At 42.9% G+C, this 17,705-nt stretch overlaps 1 protein-coding gene across 1 annotated transcript in view; it reads left to right on the top strand.

Annotated features, from left to right (window-relative positions):
* The window catches only part of LOC117366111 (alcohol dehydrogenase 1A-like), an 81,868-nt gene continuing 64,163 nt past the window's right edge, over positions 1-17,705 (top strand). The window contains exon 1 of the mRNA XM_033957247.1: positions 1-48. Within this exon, the coding sequence (XP_033813138.1) occupies positions 31-48 (18 nt within the window). The 5' untranslated portion in view covers positions 1-30. The remainder of the gene's footprint in view (positions 49-17,705) is intronic.

The raw sequence follows: 17,705 nt of genomic DNA on the forward strand, positions 1-17,705 counted from the left end.
CAGGACTCGGTTAAGTAAAGGAAACATAATATGGAAACTGCTGGGAAAGTAAGTAGAGAAGTTTAACAATCTCTAGAAACATATTTGCATGCAGAGAAGGAGATAAATGACTAAAGAGCTTTTATGCTCTAAATAACACAGATATAGTGAAAATCCCAATATCAGTATTACATAACACTTTCACATGTACAGTGCACTATAAAGAAAAGCTGCAGGGAATGTGTGGCGCAGTGCTTAAAGCTACAGCCTCAGCACCCTGGGGTTGTGGGTTCAAACCCACGCTGCTCCTTGTGACCCTGGGGAAGTCACTTAATCCCCCCATTGCCCCAGGTACATTAGATAGATTGTAAGCCCGCCGGGACAGACAGGGGAAAATTGTTTTGAATACCTGAATAAACTCATGTAAACCGTTCTGAGCTCTCCTGGGAGAACGGTATAGAAAATTGAATGAATAAATAAATAAATATAAACCCAAAGGGAGGAAAAAGCCTCAGAAATTATCCCTCCCACCACCACAAAAGTGGCTCAAGGTGTTCAGGCGAAAACCTCATTGGCATGAAAAACCTCCCTTGGGATATAGACGGCTCTGTGCGATGCAATGAACATTCAGTGTAGTCAAAGTAAGATAAACTTTTAAACTCCTCTCAGACTGACGATCGGTACACCAACGGTGGCCAGCGTTTCACAATTCTGCTCCCTCAGGGTGTTACCAATCCAATCGTGAACTTTAAAGTGGGACTCGTAAAATGCATCTCCCTTCACATTAAGACGTACCGATCGTCAGTCTGAGATGTTTAAAAGTCTATATCCCAAGGGAGGTTTTTCATGCCAGTGAGGTTTTTGCCTGAACACCTTGAGCCACTTTTGTGGTGGTGGGAGGGATAATTTCTGAGGCTTTTTCCTTTGGGTTTATTTTTGGCTTGTACTGTAGCTTTTCTTGTCAGCCATTGGAGGCAGAACTCTGAACAGGCTTCTTGTGGCCTGGGCACTTGGGCCTTCCTTCTGCCGCATCACTGATGATGTCACTGATGATGCAGCAGAGAAAAACCCTAGCAAGAGCAAGTCACAACCCACCTTTATAAACTCAGTATAAAGACAGTCAGTAATCACACTATCATCCCACTATTATGCAGAATCAAAATTGATATTGGGCTTCCACTCCTATGGGATCTTCAGACCACCATCGAGTAGTATAACATCAGGTGGTATCAATCCTCATTACTCCCAATGGGTTGTTAGTAAGCCACGCTTTTTACTATTTTTATTTTTTCCTTTATATTTTCCTTTGTAATTTCGTTAAGTTAGTAAGTAATTTATAAATAAATTCATCTCTCTTCATGGTTGCATTGTTTAACTTTCATAGGAAAATAGTACTTAGCTTTTTTTAAAGTGCTTATCCCCTTATCGCCGACACATTTCGCAAGCCTTTCTCAAGGCGGGAGGGGGGGTGCATAACGAGTTTAACTGAACATACACTGCTGCCGGTACAGAGCCAAGAATGTACCAGCAACAGTGTATGTTCAGTTAAACTCGTTATGCACCCCCACTCCCGCCTTGAGAAAGGCTTGCTGTTTTCCAAGTCTTGCCACATCTGGGCAGGTAGAACCGATGTTAGAGGAAGTCTAATATCTGGGAACTAAAATTCAATTCAAAGAAATGCGGAGTAATGCATTTGGGGATTAGTAATCGGAAGGAACTATATATGCTGAGAGGTGAGAGGCTGATATGCACGGAGAGGGACCTCGGGCTGATAGTGTCCGAAGATCTAAAGGTGAAAAACAGTGCGACAAGGCATTGGCTGCTGCCAGAAGGATGCTGGGCTGTATAAAGAGAGGCATAACCAGTAGAAGAAAGAAGGTGTTGATGCCCCTGTACAGGTCATTGGTGAGGCCCCACTTGGAGTACTGTGTTCAGTTTTGGAGACCGTATCTGACGAAGGACATAAGAAGACTTTCAACGGTCCAGAGGAGGGCGACGAAAATGATAGGAGATTTGCGTCAAAAGACGTATGAGGAGAGACTGGAAGCCCTGAATATGTATACCTTAGAGGAAAGGAGGGACAGGGGAGATATGATTCAGATGTTTAAGTACTTGAAAGGTATTAATGTAGAACAAAATCTTTTCAAGAGAAAGGAAAAGGGTAAAACCAGAGGGCATAATTTGAGGCTGAGGGGTGGTAGACTCAAGAGCAATGTAAAGAAATTCTTCTTTACGGAGAGGGTGGAGGATGCCTGGAATGCGCTCCTGAGAGAGGTGGTGGAGAAGAAAACGGTGACAGAGTTAAAAAAATCATGGGGTGAACACAGAGGATCTAGAATCAGAAAATAATAGTAAATATTGAAGAACTAAGGCCAGTACTGGGCAGATTTGTACGGTTTATGTCTATATATGGCTGTTTAGTTGAGGATGGGCTGGGGAGGGCTTCGATGGCTGGGATGGTGTAGATGGGCTGGAGTGAGCTTTGACGGAGTTGGAACCTTAAGTGACATAATAGGTGTGCGCGCAGCATGAAAAAGTGTGTTTTCTGAATGTCCTATTGAGCACATTTAAGTGCATTAGTATTGTTTCTCTTTTTTAAAACAAATACCACTTTAAGCACAAGTATATTGTCATAGTGCCGGGTAGAGCTTTGGATCCTTGCTCAGAAATAGCTCAGAAGAAAAAAAATTTAAATCGAATCAGGTTGGGCAGACTGGATGGACCATTCGAGCCTTTATCTGCCATCATCTACTATGTTACTATATGCTGGCTGAAACGTCGATTCTAACTACCCAGATGCGGCGAGACCCGGAAAACAGCAACAATCATGACACCATCCGTAGAAACCTTAGAGAACATAAGCTAAATCAATTGCCGTATGTGTAATATTTTTGTGCTATACACAGAAATGCATTACTAACTCTGGGCTCAAAAACTGTTGGTTTTTATAATAATAATAACTTTATTCTTATATACCGCCAACAATCTTGCGACTTCTAGGCGGTTTACAATAAAGAGAAGTGGTTTACAATAAAGAGAAACTGTAAATACAATAAAGAGAAACTGTACATACAGCGAATTAAAGGGTATAGCATTGTACATCTGGTAATTCCAACATTAATAATATTAACAACAGTTTGTGTGCTGCAAGACCAGGAAGTGCCATGCTGCTAACACAAATTTAGAAATATTCCATGAATTGAATGGAGTGTTCATGATTAGTGATTAGGGTTGGGGTTTACAATTTACAGGATCGGGTATGTGGTGGTATTATGAGGGGGGCTGATGTTCTGGTTCGTTACCTAGGTATTTCAAGAACAGGTAGGTTTTTAGGTGTTTCCTAAATTCACCATAGTTGTTTAGAACTTGTCATTCACTTGTAGCATGGTTTTTAGTGCCGGCCACAGTAATAGCTCTGATGGTCATAGGAATTCTATGAATGTTGGAGCTATTACTAATGTGACCAGTGATAAAAATCGTGCTACAGTTTTGTAAAAAAAAAAAAAAAAAAAAAGGGAGGGGGAGGGAAAGGCAGGGAAGCATTTAATGAACCCACCACCACTACCAAAACCTTATTACAAAATTGTTCAAAATTCTCAGTTTAAGAGCTCCCCTTTTCCAAGTTTTAATTGTATTTGAATTGCCTCTGCTGGGTCAGACCAGTGGTCCATCATGCCCAGCAGTCTGCTGACGTGGCAGCCCCCAGGTCAAAGACCAGTTCTTTAAATGAGTCCAGCCTCACCTGCGTACGTTCCAGTTTAGCAGGAACTTGTCCAACTTTGTCTTGAATCCCTGGAGGGTGTTTTCCCTTATAACAGACTCTGGAAGAGCATTCCAGTTTTCTACCACTCTCTGGGTGAAGAAGAACTTCCTTATGTTTGTACGGAATCTATCCCCTTTCAACTTTAGAAAGTGCCCTCTCGTTCTCCCTACCTTGGAGAGGGTGGACAATCTGTCTTTATCTGCTAAGTCAATTCCCTTCAATATTTTGAATGTTTCGATCATGTCCCCTCTCAGTCTCCTCTTTTCAAGGGAGAAGAGGCCCAGTTTCTCCAATCTCTTACTGTACGACAACTCCTTCAGCCCCTTAACCATTTTAGTCGCTCTTCTCTGGAACCTTTCGAGTAGTATCGTGTCCTTCATGTATGGTGACCAGTGCTGGATGCAGTACTCCAGGTAAGGGCGAACCATGGCCCGGTGTAGCGGCATGATAACCTTCTCCAATCTGTTCATGATCCCCTTCTTTATCATTCCTAGCATTCTGTTCTCCCTTTTCGCCGCCGCTGTGCATTGCGCGGATGGTTTCATCGACTTGTCGATCAGAACTCCCAAGTCTCTTTCCTGGGAGGTCTCTCCAAGCTCTGATCCGGACATTCTGTTTTCGTGCATGAGATTTTTGTTACCGACATGCATCACTTTACACTTATCCACATTGAACCTCATTTGCCATGTCAATGCTCATTTCTTGAGCCTGATTATGTCACGTTGCAGATCTTCGCAATCCCCCTGTGTCTTCACTGCTCTGAATAACTTTGTATCGTCCGCAAATTTAATCACCTCACTTGTCGTACCAATGTCCAGATCATTTATAAAGATGTTGAAGAGCACGGGTCCAAGCACCGAGCCCTGCGGCACCTCACTGGTGATACTCTTTCAGTCCGAGTATTGTCCATTTACCCCCCATCCCTCCACTCTCTGTTTCCTATGCTATAGCCAGTTTTTAATCCATGTGAGTATTTTACCCTCGATTCCATGGCTCACAATTTTCCGAAGTAGTCGTTCATATAGAACCTTGTCGAGCGCCTTCTGAAAATCCAGATATACAATGTCGACCAGGTCGCCCTTGTCTATCTGCCTGTTTACTCCCTCAAAGAAGTGCAGCAAGTTCATCAAACAAGATCTGCCTTTGCTGAAACCATGCTGGCTGGTCCTCATCAGACCGTGTCCGTCAAGGTGATCAATGATGCGGTCCTTTATCAGCACCTCTACCATCTTTCCCAGTACCGAGGTCAGACTCACCGGTCTGTAGTTTCCCGGATCTCCCCTCAAACCTTTTTTGAAGATCAGTGTAACATTCATCACCTTCCAGTCTTCCGGAATCTTTCCTGATTTGATTGACAGATTGGCTATTAGTTGAATCAGTTCACCTATATAGTCCCTTTCAGTTTCTTGATGACCCTCAGATGGATGCCATCCGGTCCCAGGGATTTATCGCTCATAAGCCTATCGATCTGCCTGCATATCTCTTCTAGACTGACCGTCAACCCTGTCGGTTTCCCGTTTTCGTTTCCAGCATATAGCCTGATGGGTTCCAGTATACTTTTAAGATTATCTTCTGATTCATTTATAACTACATATTCTTATTAATCTTATTTCTGTTTTAGTTTATATTCTGTCTTCTCAAATGCCTCAGAGTGTCATAGAACAAACATGATTAAATCACAAAATATGAAAGGGGGGGTGGGGAAGCAATTGCTACCATAATCAACCATACAAGAAAAACATTTCCAAAATGACAAAAGAATCCAAAGTGAAACTGTTTGTCCTGGATTGGCAGCATGGAATGTTGCTACTCTTTGGGTTTTGGCCAGGTACTAGTGACCTGAATTGGCCGCTGTGAGAACGGGCTGCTGGGCTTGATGGACCATTGGTCTGACCCAGTACGGCTATTCTTACATTCTTATATACCCCTTTTCCCTCCCACCACACACAGAGGATGGGATAAAACAAATCTGCAGTTTCTGCTCTTGCCCTCATTAGCTCTCATAAATTCATGCAGTACACTAATGTGTGAGAATTATAGGATGCTAACATTGTTTCTGATTTTCTAGAGAAGTGGTACAGTGATTCCACTGAAAGATCATTAACATTGTTATTTTAGAAGCAGGGATGGTCAGAGGAGGAGTTTTTTCTCTCTCTCACTCTCTTCCCCACCCCCCACCCCCACCCCTGTTTTTCAATGAGGGCTGACTAGAGTCCACTGGAGAAAAAGCAATCAGGCTTCACTTTACTAATCTAATCAGGATTTCTTAATCACACTTATCCAGTACAGGTTCAAGGCGATTTACATGAAAAGAAGCCCTTGTAGATTCAAGGGTAACAGGCGAAATCACATCGTAGAGGAAGGCTACACTGTTAATTAATAATTAATAGTAGTAGCCGTTGTTACGATAAGGGGAAAAGTTACAACACATTGCAGAGGAAGGTTGCATTGTTGCAAGTGAGGAAGTAGTTAAAATATGTTGAGGATGACTGCTACTGGAGTGACAACCGGCGAAAAACCACAGCAAGAAACTGAAAGAAAAGAGTGTGGACATGTCAGTCCCTCTGGCTGAACTCCAAGATTCAAATTGGCGGGTTTAAGGTCATCTGGAAACACTGGATGAAAGCAGGTATACATACTTTGGATGATGCTATATCAGATGGTTAGCTGATAGACTTTTCACGATTGCAACACAAATTTGGTCATAACAAATCACAAAATTATAGATGGTTGCAGTTGAAGCAGGCCATTCAGGAGGGGTTCCCTGAATGGAAAAATCTAACTAATCGGCATAGTTTGCCGGTCTTATGTTTTCAGGTGGACTTCCTGGGACACCAGGCCGCTCAGTGGTATAAATTATAAGCACATAAGCATTGCCTCTGCTGGGTCAAACCAGAGGTCCATCATGCCCAGCAGTCCACCCATGCAGGTGGCCCATCAGTTCCAGGACCTGTATAGTATTTTTCTATCTATACCCTTCTATTCCTTTTTCCTTCAGGAAATTATCTAATCCTTTCTTGAACCCCGATATCGTGCTCTGTTCTATCACACCCTCTGGAAGCTTATTCCAGGCGTCCACCACCCTTTGGGTGAAGAAGAACTTCCTAGCGTTGGTTCTGAATCTGTCCCCTTTTAATTTTTCTGAGTGCCCTCTCGTTCTTGTAGTTTTTGAAAATTTGAAGAATCTGTCCCTCTCCACTTTCTCTATGCCCTTCATGATTTTGTAAGTCTCTATCATGTCTCCTCTAAGTCTCCGCTTTTCCAGTGAAAAGAGCCCCAGTTTCTCTAGTCTTTCAGTATATGAAAGGTTTTCCATACCTTTGATCAATCGCGTTGCTCTTTTCTGAACCCTCTTGAGTAACGCCATATCCTTCTTAAGGTACGGCGACCAATATTGGACGCAGTACTCCAGATGCGGGCGCACCATCGCCTGATATAATGACAGAATAGCCTCTTTCGTTCTGGCTGTAATACTTTTCTTGATAATACCTAGTATTCTATTCACCTTCTTTGAGACTGCTGTGCACTGTGCTGATGGCTTCATTGTCTTGTCCACCATTACCCCAAGTCCTTTTCTAGGGTGCTCTCACCCATTTCCAGCCCTTCCATCGTATAGCTGTACTTCGGGTTTCTGTTTCCCACATGTAAGACTTTACATTTCTCTACATTAAATTTCATCTGCCATCTCGCCGCCCACCCTTCTAGTTTGTTCAGGTCCCTTTGTAAATCTTCACAGTCCTCTTTTGTCCTAACTTCACTAAATAGTTTGGTGTCGTCTGCGAATTGTATTACCTCACACTTTGTCCCTGTTTCTAGATCGTTTATAAATACATTGAACAGCAGTGGTCTGAGCACCGACCCCTGCGGAGCACCACTCGTGACCCTCCTCCAGTCAGAGTAATGGCTCTTCACTCCTACCCTCTGCTTCCTACCCGCCAACCGATTTTTGATCCATCGATGTACGTCTCCTTCCACCCCATGGCTCCTCAGTTTCCATAGTAGGTGTTCATGGGGTACCTTGTCAAAGGCTTTTTGAAAATCCAAGTATACGACGTCTATGGGGGTCCCCTCTGTCCATTTGTTTGTTAATTCCTTCGAAGAAGTGTAATAAGTTCGTTAGGCACGATCTTCCCTTGCAGAAGTCATGCTGGCTTTTAGTTCCTTTAAAACCCTGGGGTGGATTCCGTCCGGGCCCGGAGATTAGTCACTTTTTAATCTATCTATTTGCCTATGTACGTCTTCGAAGCTTACCTTCGTTGATGTTAATTTCTCTACCTGGTCCCCTGTGAAGATTTTTTCAGGTTCCGGCACGTTGGATATGTCCTCCTTTGTAAATACTGACGAAAAGAACATGTTTAGTCTGTCCGCCACCTCTTTTTTCTCCTTCACCACTCCTTTTCTATCTCTATCATCCAGCGGTCCCACCTCCTCCCTAGCCGGCTGCTTCCCTTTAACATATCAGAAGAACGGCTTGAAATTTCCTGTTTCCCTGGCTAGCCTCTCTTCATATTTTCTTTTTGCTCTTCTAACCATGCGGTGACATTCTTTCTGATGCTTCCTGTGCTCTTTCCAGTTCTCCCCGGTTTTGTCCTTTTTCCATTTCTGGAATGAATGTTTCTTGTCTCCTATCGCTTTCTTCACTTCTTTGGTTATCCATGCCGGATCTCTAGTTCGGTTCATTTTGCATCCTTTTCTAAATCTGGGGATGTACAGATTTTGCGCTTCGCTCATTGTGTCCTTGAATAGTGACCAGGCTTGTTCTACAATCTGGGATTTCTTTGAGTTATTCCTAAGTTTCTTTCTTACCATTACTCTCATCGCTTCATAGTTACCTTTCTTGAAGTTTAAAGTTGTCGCTGCAGTTCTCTTCCCTTTCGATATTCCTACTTCAACTTTGAACTTGATCACATTGTGATCGCTGTTTCCCAACAGTCCCACTACTTCCACTTCCTTTTCAGGTCCTCTTAGCCCATTGAGGATAAGGTCCAGAGTGGCATTTCCTCTTGTCGGTTCTCTGACAAGCTGCTCCATGAAGCAGTCCTGTATAGCCTCTAGGAATCCAGTCTCCCTAGCACATTTTGAGTTTACAAGACTCCAGTCTATCCCAGAATAGTTGAAGTCTCCCATAACAATCGTGTTACCGCTTTTGCATTCTCGCCTCATCTCGGCTTCGTCGCTTGCTTCGGATTGCCCAGGTGGACGATAGTACAGGCCTATCTTTATCTCGGGCCCATTTCTTCCTGATATTTTAACCAATAGTGATTCCAGTTTGTCAGTCGTCGCCGTTGGTTGAGTGAATGTTATCCTTTATATATAGGGCTATTCCTCCTCCTTTCCGACCTGACCTGTCTTTGCGATAAAGTTTGTACCCCAGTAGTACTATGTCCCATTTGTTTTCTTCATTCCACCATGTTTCAGAGACTCCAATGATGTCTAGGTTCTCATTTTTGGCCATGACTTCTAATTCTCCCATTTTGTTCCTTAGGCTCCTTGCATTAGTATACATGCAGTTTTAAATCCAGGTGTTTTTTTGTCTTCGTTTTCTTTTTCTGTGTTACGTTCTTCTTATCATCCTCATCTCGAGCTGTCAGCTCTTCTTTTTTGCCCATTGTGTCTTCCCCCTGTGCTACGTTCTTCTTATCATCCTCTTGGTCTGTCAAGTCTTGTTTTTTGCCCGTTGATTTTTGCCAGCATTTTTCCCTCTCAGTATCTTCTCGGGATACCTTTTTCTGAATCATTGACACTTGGTCGACTGTCGGCTTTCCCCTTCTTCTTAGTTTAAAGCCTGCTCTATTCCTCTTCTGACGTTGTTTGCTAGAAGTCTTGTTCCCTACTCAGGTGTAGTCCATCTCTCCTGAAGAGCTTGTTTTTGCCCCAAAACATTGTCCAGTTCTTCACGAAGTGGAACCCCTCTTCCTCACACCATCTCCTCATCCATATCTGGATTTTTGAATAAGAAACCAAAGACTGGTCTGCGTGACATTTGGAGCATTGAGATAAAGCATCAAATTACTGCGTCTCAATGGCCACGAATTTGGGCTTGGAGGATGAGATGTACAGTGTCGGCATCTATGAGACAAACTTGGTTTTTTTTTTGTTACATAGAGTAGTTCATTTACAGAAATTAGATAGCTCTAAGTCTAATAGATGCTGGGACATTAGATCATTTACTATTCTATTGTCCATTGATACTTAGTTTTTGGAAATCCATTTGGGGCCAAGTGAATAATCTATTGGAAAATCTGGTGACATTATCATATACACTGTGTTATTTGGTACTTCCATGAGAGCCAAGAGTCAAATCTCTTCTAATAATAATAAACTTTTGCTCATCATGACAGGGGTTGCCATACAGCAAATTATGAAAAATTGGGATCGGCTGAATTATAATTTTGGGTGGAATTTGTTATGCCAGATCTTTAAAATGGAATGGGTAATAGCCAAACAGCGGGGGCATTTTAAGAAATTTAAGGATGTTTGGGAGCCTTTAACAAAATATTGTATAGAATGAATATTATTTTCTCCCTTTGTTCATACACGTCCAGGGTGGGGAGGGGGGGAGGGAATATTTTATGATTTATTATGCTTAAGTGCAATTGTTGGATATAAGGGGGGAGGGATATTTGATGTGAGTTAAACTTTGATGGTATTTTAAGTGATGTTAAAGTATAAAATGATTGTATCTTATGTTACACTTGTTGAAAGTTTTAAAAATGAATAAAGACTTAAAAAAAAGAGTGTGGACAACTGGGCATGAATTGTTTTAGAGCAGTGTTTCTCAACTCGGTCCTGGAGTACCCCCTCGCCAGTCAGGTTTTCAGGATATCCACATTGAATTTGCATAAACTTGATTTGCATACACTGCTTCCATTGTATACAAATTTCTTTCAGGCATATTCATTGTGGATATCTTGTAAATCTGACTGACTGAGTTGAGTAACGATGCTTTAGAGGAGCTGTGCATGCAGTCCAAACTCCCAGTCACATGGATATTGAGGAAACAAAGTGGGGTCTGGTTTCTCTTTTAGGACCACCAGCATTTCCATCAAGCAGCCTCACAATATCCCTTGACTATGAGCACTTGTGTATACTGTATGCCAGTCTGTGGTTATGGTCTCAGTGGGTTCTGCAATGTACTGTGTCACAGATAGGGTTACCAGACATCCGGATTTCCCCAGACAGGTCCTCCTTTTCAAGGACATATCCGGGGGTTCAGACGACTTTTCAAAACCCAGCACTTTGTCCGGGCTTTGTAAAGCTTCTTCTAAATTGCGTCGGGCAGGAGGAAATCCACGCATGCGCAGGGCAGGGGGCAGGGCTGGAGTGTAACGGAGCGGGGCTGGGTAGAACTAAGTGGGCCTGGGAGTGTGGGTCTAGGGGTCTGGATTTTACTGTAGTAAAATCTGGCAACATTAGTCACAGAAGTTCAAGCAAGTGTCTCATTTGCGTGGACAGATGCTGATTGCTGATCTCTGCTACTACTGGTACAGCGAGGGCCTCTATCAACAAAGATAGTCAATTGTGCTCACAGTAGACCGGCAGTAAATGTGAAGGAGCAAGTGGTAACTGACAGTATTCTGCTTGATGGACTGCCTGCCTACTCTGTCCCCTGCTGTCCACCCTCTCCCCCCACCACCCGATGCTCCCTTTCCTCCACCTGGATCACCAGCTTATCCCTTCGGTACATCAGTGTGTTGCACTGGAGGGCAATACTCCATAGGTCACACAGGGTGACTGGAATGAGGGTTTTCAACCTGCACAAACAAGCAGTCTACCAGCACCAAAATGTCAGTCCCACTTCCTGTAGAAAAGTCTCTAATTTCATCTCCAGGATATTCACTTTTAGAAAGACAATAGCCAAGACAGCCCTTATTGAACTCATTTCCTCCATGGCTTCAGAATTTTAGACCTAAACCATATTTTCAATCCCGTTGCCCAAGAGGGCTTTCTATTCTAGTCTTGATGTCTGACAGCATTTGATAAAGGGCTGCCCATCACTCCAGCATCAGATTCATTAACCGATTCTTATCATACCAAGCTGCTTCCAGGGATCCTGAACTGAGCTATATGGTTAGAATATCAATATCATATATGTATTTTAGAAAGCTATTAAAAACCCATCTGTTCTCAAAATTCTTCAAAGCAGCATACTCATGTGAAACTATTGTTAACTCGTTGATGCCAATATTCTATCTATTGTAGCTCACTGACAATGGTCAGCCCATCTCTTTTATAAACTGCATAGAAGCGAAAGGCTTTTGCGGTATATAAATAAAAATTTATATTATGTTATAAGTGGAGTTCCAGCTGGTCCTAATATCCTGAGTACTCTATACGTGAGAGACATTGTTGAAGGGTTAGAAGGCGGTCATATGTGGCATGTTATTACATGTTAAACCCCCTATGGATCGTTATAAATGCTGCCTTTTTCTTGTCATGACCGGGTTAGCCATGCAGATGGTAACTCGAAATTGGAAGAACTATGACCGCCTAAATTTTCCTTTCTGGTGGGCAAATTTGTGCTCCAGGTATAGATATGAGAAAATGAATGCCAATAGTTTGGGGCACAGTAATTTATTTAAGCTGGTTTGGGGGCCGTTGACATCATATACTACCTCACTATAGTAGGTCTTTGATTATGAGTCAGTTTTGGTTTATTTTTGTACACATCCATGAAAGGGGGGGGGGGGGGCTATTTCTGTCCTAATTTGCCTTTTGAGTATGTCCACCTGGGGTGGGAGGACATTTTTAATCTGAATAGGGTAAAGTTATTGGGAAGGTCTGTTTATGTGTTTTATTGAATAATCGTTGGGTGGGGGGGAGAAAATGGTTGGTTATGCATATTTGTAAGTTGAATGTGCTTTTATTAAGTTAATATATCATATATATTTGTGTATTGCACTTTTGAAGTTTAGAAAATCAATAAAGAATGTAAAAAAAAGGGAAAATTATGCATTTTTGTGGATGACATGAGGATAGCCAACAGAGTAGAAACCATGCAAAAAGATCTCCAAAAATTAGAAGAATGATCAAAGGTATGGCAGTTAAAATTTAATGCAAAGAAGTGCAGAGTGATGCATTTGGGTTGCCAAAATCCAAAGATATATGAGATACAAGGAGAGAGATTGATAAATATGTAGATAAAATTGCAATATTCCCTTCATAGATCTTATGTCTTAGGCTGTTGCTTTCAAAGACTCTTTCAAGAAAAAACATCAGTTGGGCTTGTTTCATGGTCTGCACATTTCTTCCATGGTCTATCAATGCTATTCTTTATTGTTCCTTCTTATCATGGGAATCACACAATTCTCCTGTTCCATACCTTTTGTCTTTCCAGAGCCCTTCTGATTGCTCTTAGTTCTCTCTACTAGTTACTGCTGGAAAGAACTCTAAGGTTATTCCAGTTTATCTATATCTCTCTTGTTTATTAGTCTATGGAACTAATGATGCATTTATTGGTAAAATTTGTTTGCTCTTTTTCTTTTGAGAGAGAGAGTTTAGTTCATTTAGTTCCACCCTATGTTGGGGACACTGCTTTGCTATGTCTGGATTGGTCTGACAGGATGTTGTGGAAGGAAAAGCTATGTGTTACCTAAAACCCTTTTTCTTTTAGTCTTATTATAACAGTCCAGGATTCCTCCCTGGGTAATTAATTTTATTTTGCTTACAATCTATATTTTTTAGATATGACAGATTCTACTTGTATGTTTTTCCTAACTGTGAAGGATTCAGAGGTTTTCCCTCAGTAAGGCTGTCATTTTACCACTGGGCAGCAGAGGGCATTGTCCCAATAGGTAAACTCAGGCCCAGGATCTGTAACTCTCAGAGCTCAACCCTCATCCAGCAGATGGCTACCCTGCTGAGTAATAGCGTGGGACTCAGGCAGGAAGAAATTCATATGCCCAGTCTAGAATCATTCAGAGACGTCCCCAAAGAGGAGAGGTCCCTGGGAGAGAGACTTCCCTGAGCAGAGGAAGCTCAGATGAACTGCCTATGTGAGACAGCTAGTATTTGGCTGAGGTCTGCAGTAAGCCAATTATTTTACCTGAATATTGTGAGAGCTGGGAAATTGACCGCAAGCTGAGGTTGTTGAACTGAATGTAAGATATAAAAGTTCACGGCTATATCTTTGCCTTCACTGATCCTATGAGGGAATATGCTCAAGTAGATATCTCACTAAAAGCTTTTGTTGCACCTTCTAAAATGGTGTATGTGTGCTGTTTGGGGGTGAATGTCCAGGATTCCTGGAAATCCTGGCTAGGAATCCCCTACACCAGGGGTGTCCAACCTGCGGCCCCGTGAAGTATTTTGTGCGGCCACAGTCAAGGACGATGCAGTGTTCTCCTCTGATGCCCCCGGGTGTTTACCGTCTTGCCAGCTCCCTCCTCTGTCTTGCTGCAGCATTTGCGCATTTGTGCGGCCCGAGAAACATTTTTTTCGGCCAATGCGGCCCAGGGAAGCCAAAAGGTTGGACACCCCTGCCCTACACTAACTTATTGTATGTTACACTGAAAGGACACTTGGGCAGCCAAAAAACCTAGAGACTTGAAGAAAGCACAGATGGTTTATTAGCATACGTATGTGACTCCCGAGCTCCAAGCTGGATGCAGAAGTGCCAAAACCAGGACGTTACAGAGATATTTATACATTCTTCTGGCTATACAACTGAATTCTAGAAAAAACTTTTCACTTAACAATCATTGGTCCTCAGCTCACACTAGCAGGTCACTTATCTAGGCCCTGCAGTCTTTCTGTTACATGTCGTTTATGCTGAGATAGCCATAAGAAGTTAGAATGTCCAAGCTAACACCCAAGGCAGGCAGGCTAGAACATGAGATAAGTTAGGTCTGCAGCTAAACATAATTCAGCATTTTATTAAAGAGAAAACTTAGTTCAACACTTAGGAAAACCAGTCCCAGACTTCTTCAACACTTCTCCTGACTCAGTGAAATATCTGCATGTCAGTAGAGTGTATGCCTTGGTAACTGGTAAGGTTATTACCTCATTGAGTTACGTGGTCTTGAAGTTTCTATATTGGCCATCAGGCAGATTTTGAGCATCATTACTTGGTTATTTAAAATACAGAACATTCTATGCTGCATAATACCTTAAGGGGCGAGCCACAAGAACTATTTTCTTCCTGTCCCCATCTGCTTATTTATCATTATCTTTTTTTAACTTTAAATTTGTAACAGTAACACCTAAGTTATGAAATTTACTTCCTTATGATTTTAGGCAAGAGGATGGTGACTGAGGGTAGTGATCAGTGGAGATTGCTCAGAGGAATAGGATGTTACCAGCAGTGGTGTACCAAGGGGCAGGGGCGGTGGGGGGCGGTCCGCCCCAGGTGCAAGCCATGAAGGGGTGTTCCCGGCCTTGGAGTCATGATCCGGGAACTTCCCTTCTCACGGCCCGGTCCCAAAGCTCTGGGTAGTCCCCGTGGCCCAGCATGTTCCCAGCCTTCTCTTCTGTCCGATGGCCCTTTACCTTTAGTGAAGCTGAAAAAACTGCCGGCCTCGGAAGTGATTCAGAGACATCGCCCGCGGCTCCCCTTCCTGCTTTCTGTGTCTGCCAATGACGCAACTTCCTGTTTCCGCCCAGGTGGATTGCGGTAGAGGCAGACATGGAAAGCAGGAAGGGGAGCTGTGGGCGACGTAGCTGAATCACTGTCGAGGACGGCAGATTTTTCAGCTTCATGGAAGGTAAAGGGCCATTAGACAGGAAAGAAGGCTGGGAACATGCTGGGCCACGGGGACTATCCAGAGCCTTGGCACCAGGCCATGAGAAGGGAAGTTCCCGGACCATGACTCCCAGACCAGGAACACCCCCCTCATGGCTTGCACCTGGGGGAACAGTACTAAAAATATTTTTTTACTTTGGAGGGAGGGGGGGTGCCAAAAAACAATGGGCCCCTGGTGTCACATGCCCTAGATACAAAATAAAATAGTAAACACTTTCAATATAGATACTATGATGCCCTATAGTGTGGTTTAAGGACAGAAAAAGCTGTGCTCCAGTTAAAAATGAAGGAAAAAGCCTCAGAACAGGCCCTCCCACCACCACCGAAGTGGATAGTAAAGGTGGTCAAGCGATAACCTCACTGGCAAAAAACCTTCAATATGTACTGGACAATCAAGTCTTAAGCTGTGCTTCACTCCAAATTTTTAAATTTTTAAAAAAATGATAGAGGAAAAAGTTCCACTTATCTTCTGCTGATCGGCACACCAACAAAGGCCAGCGTTTCACAACAGGCTACATCAGGGTGTGTCCCGACCGATCAGGCTTCTCTCAAAAAGGACGCCGAAGCGCCTCACACATCTGAAAAGGCTCATACCCTAGGTACGCCACTTGTTACCAGTGTTAGGCCTGTTCTTTTTAACATTTTTGTAAGCAATATTGCTGATGGGCTGTCAGGTTAGATTTGCCTCTTTGTGGATGATACAAAACTCTGCAATAGAGTAGGCACCCTTGATGTATGGATAACATGAGGAAGGATCTAGCGATGGATCTAGGGCTTATTTTTGGGGTAAGGCTTATATTAGGACCTACCCTGAAAATCATGCTAGAGCTTATTTTTGGGGACACATGGTATTTGTGTAGAGGTATTTAATGCTTCACTTACCTGAAGGCTTTGCTCACCCAGACCCAAAGATTCTAGTTTAAAACTCTGGGGTCCTTTTACTACGGCAGTCTAACCGATTTAGCGTGCACGAAACGCTAATGCATCCATTATATTCTATGGTTGCGCTAGCATTTAGCGCGTGCTAAATCGGCCTCCGCGCTTAGTAAAAGAGGGGGATTGTTTGGTAAGTTAGCCAGTCTGCTGGTAAACACACTTCTTCCCTTCTTTGATAGATGGACAACATCTCTGCTCATCTCTGCACTATCTCTTGGAAAATTATTCCATAATTCAGGAAGCCAAAACACTCTTGATGACACCATTCATGCAGCCATATGTTCGTGTCCAGGATGCAAGCTTCTTCCCCTGGCCTATACCCTTGACAGGGAAGACTGATGAGAACACCACCTGTGCACCTCTCTGCTTCACTTTCTCTCAAAGTCACTTTTGATATGTTCAGAGGGGTATCTAGCGGTATCATTTGTGCAATATGGGTGAGCAGCATCAGACAATGGTCACTAGGCTTGATGAATCTTAGCAAGCTCTCCATATCATCCTGAATTTTGGCACTTGGCAAATGCAGCACTGTTACACTTCTCCCTCTGTATTCGCGGTTTCAGCATTCGCGGTTTTGATTATTCACGGTTTTTAGCTTGCTGGCTCCTCCCCCCCTAAATTACATCAGCTTGCATAGAGAAATCGTTGATTCCAAGCGTTTACAGAGAAAATCGCCGATTCCCAGCACTTTCTTCACCGTGTTTTGCCTCTCCTTGAGGAACAGGCCAGGTCTCCCACCAAGTTATTTGCGGTTTCACCATATTCACGATGTTTTTTAATAGAAAACAGCGAATAACATATGAAAAAGTTATTTGCGGTTTTTCAGTATGTGCGATTCTGTTAATCCCCTATCACAGCGAGTATGGAGGGAGAAGTGTATAAGCAAACACTTTGGAATAGTTAAAGAGAAACATCACACAATGAGGCACACAACTAGTAACTGGTGCCAAGTGTAATGTGCAAGATCAGTGAGTCAGCAACATCTTGGGATTTTGTTAAGATACTCTGATTCAAACTTGTCCATGTTTATGATCTTTTGTAGACCATGATGCTGGGAATATACAGAAGTCAGCCTCCTTTTGCTTTATTACTGTGTGAGAGACTTACGTATGTTGAAATCTAAGATAAATATCAAGCAATGACTAATTGAAAAGAAAGTAGGATACTAAGGACTCCTTTTACAAAGGCGCGCTAGTGGTTTTAGTGCATGCCTGGTGCGCGCTAAAATGCCACACATGCTAGCTGCTACCGCCTCCTTTTAAGCAGACGGTAATTTTTTGGCTAGCG

Source organism: Geotrypetes seraphini, chromosome 1 (assembly GCF_902459505.1).
Source record: "Geotrypetes seraphini chromosome 1, aGeoSer1.1, whole genome shotgun sequence".
NCBI lineage: Eukaryota > Metazoa > Chordata > Amphibia > Gymnophiona > Dermophiidae > Geotrypetes > Geotrypetes seraphini.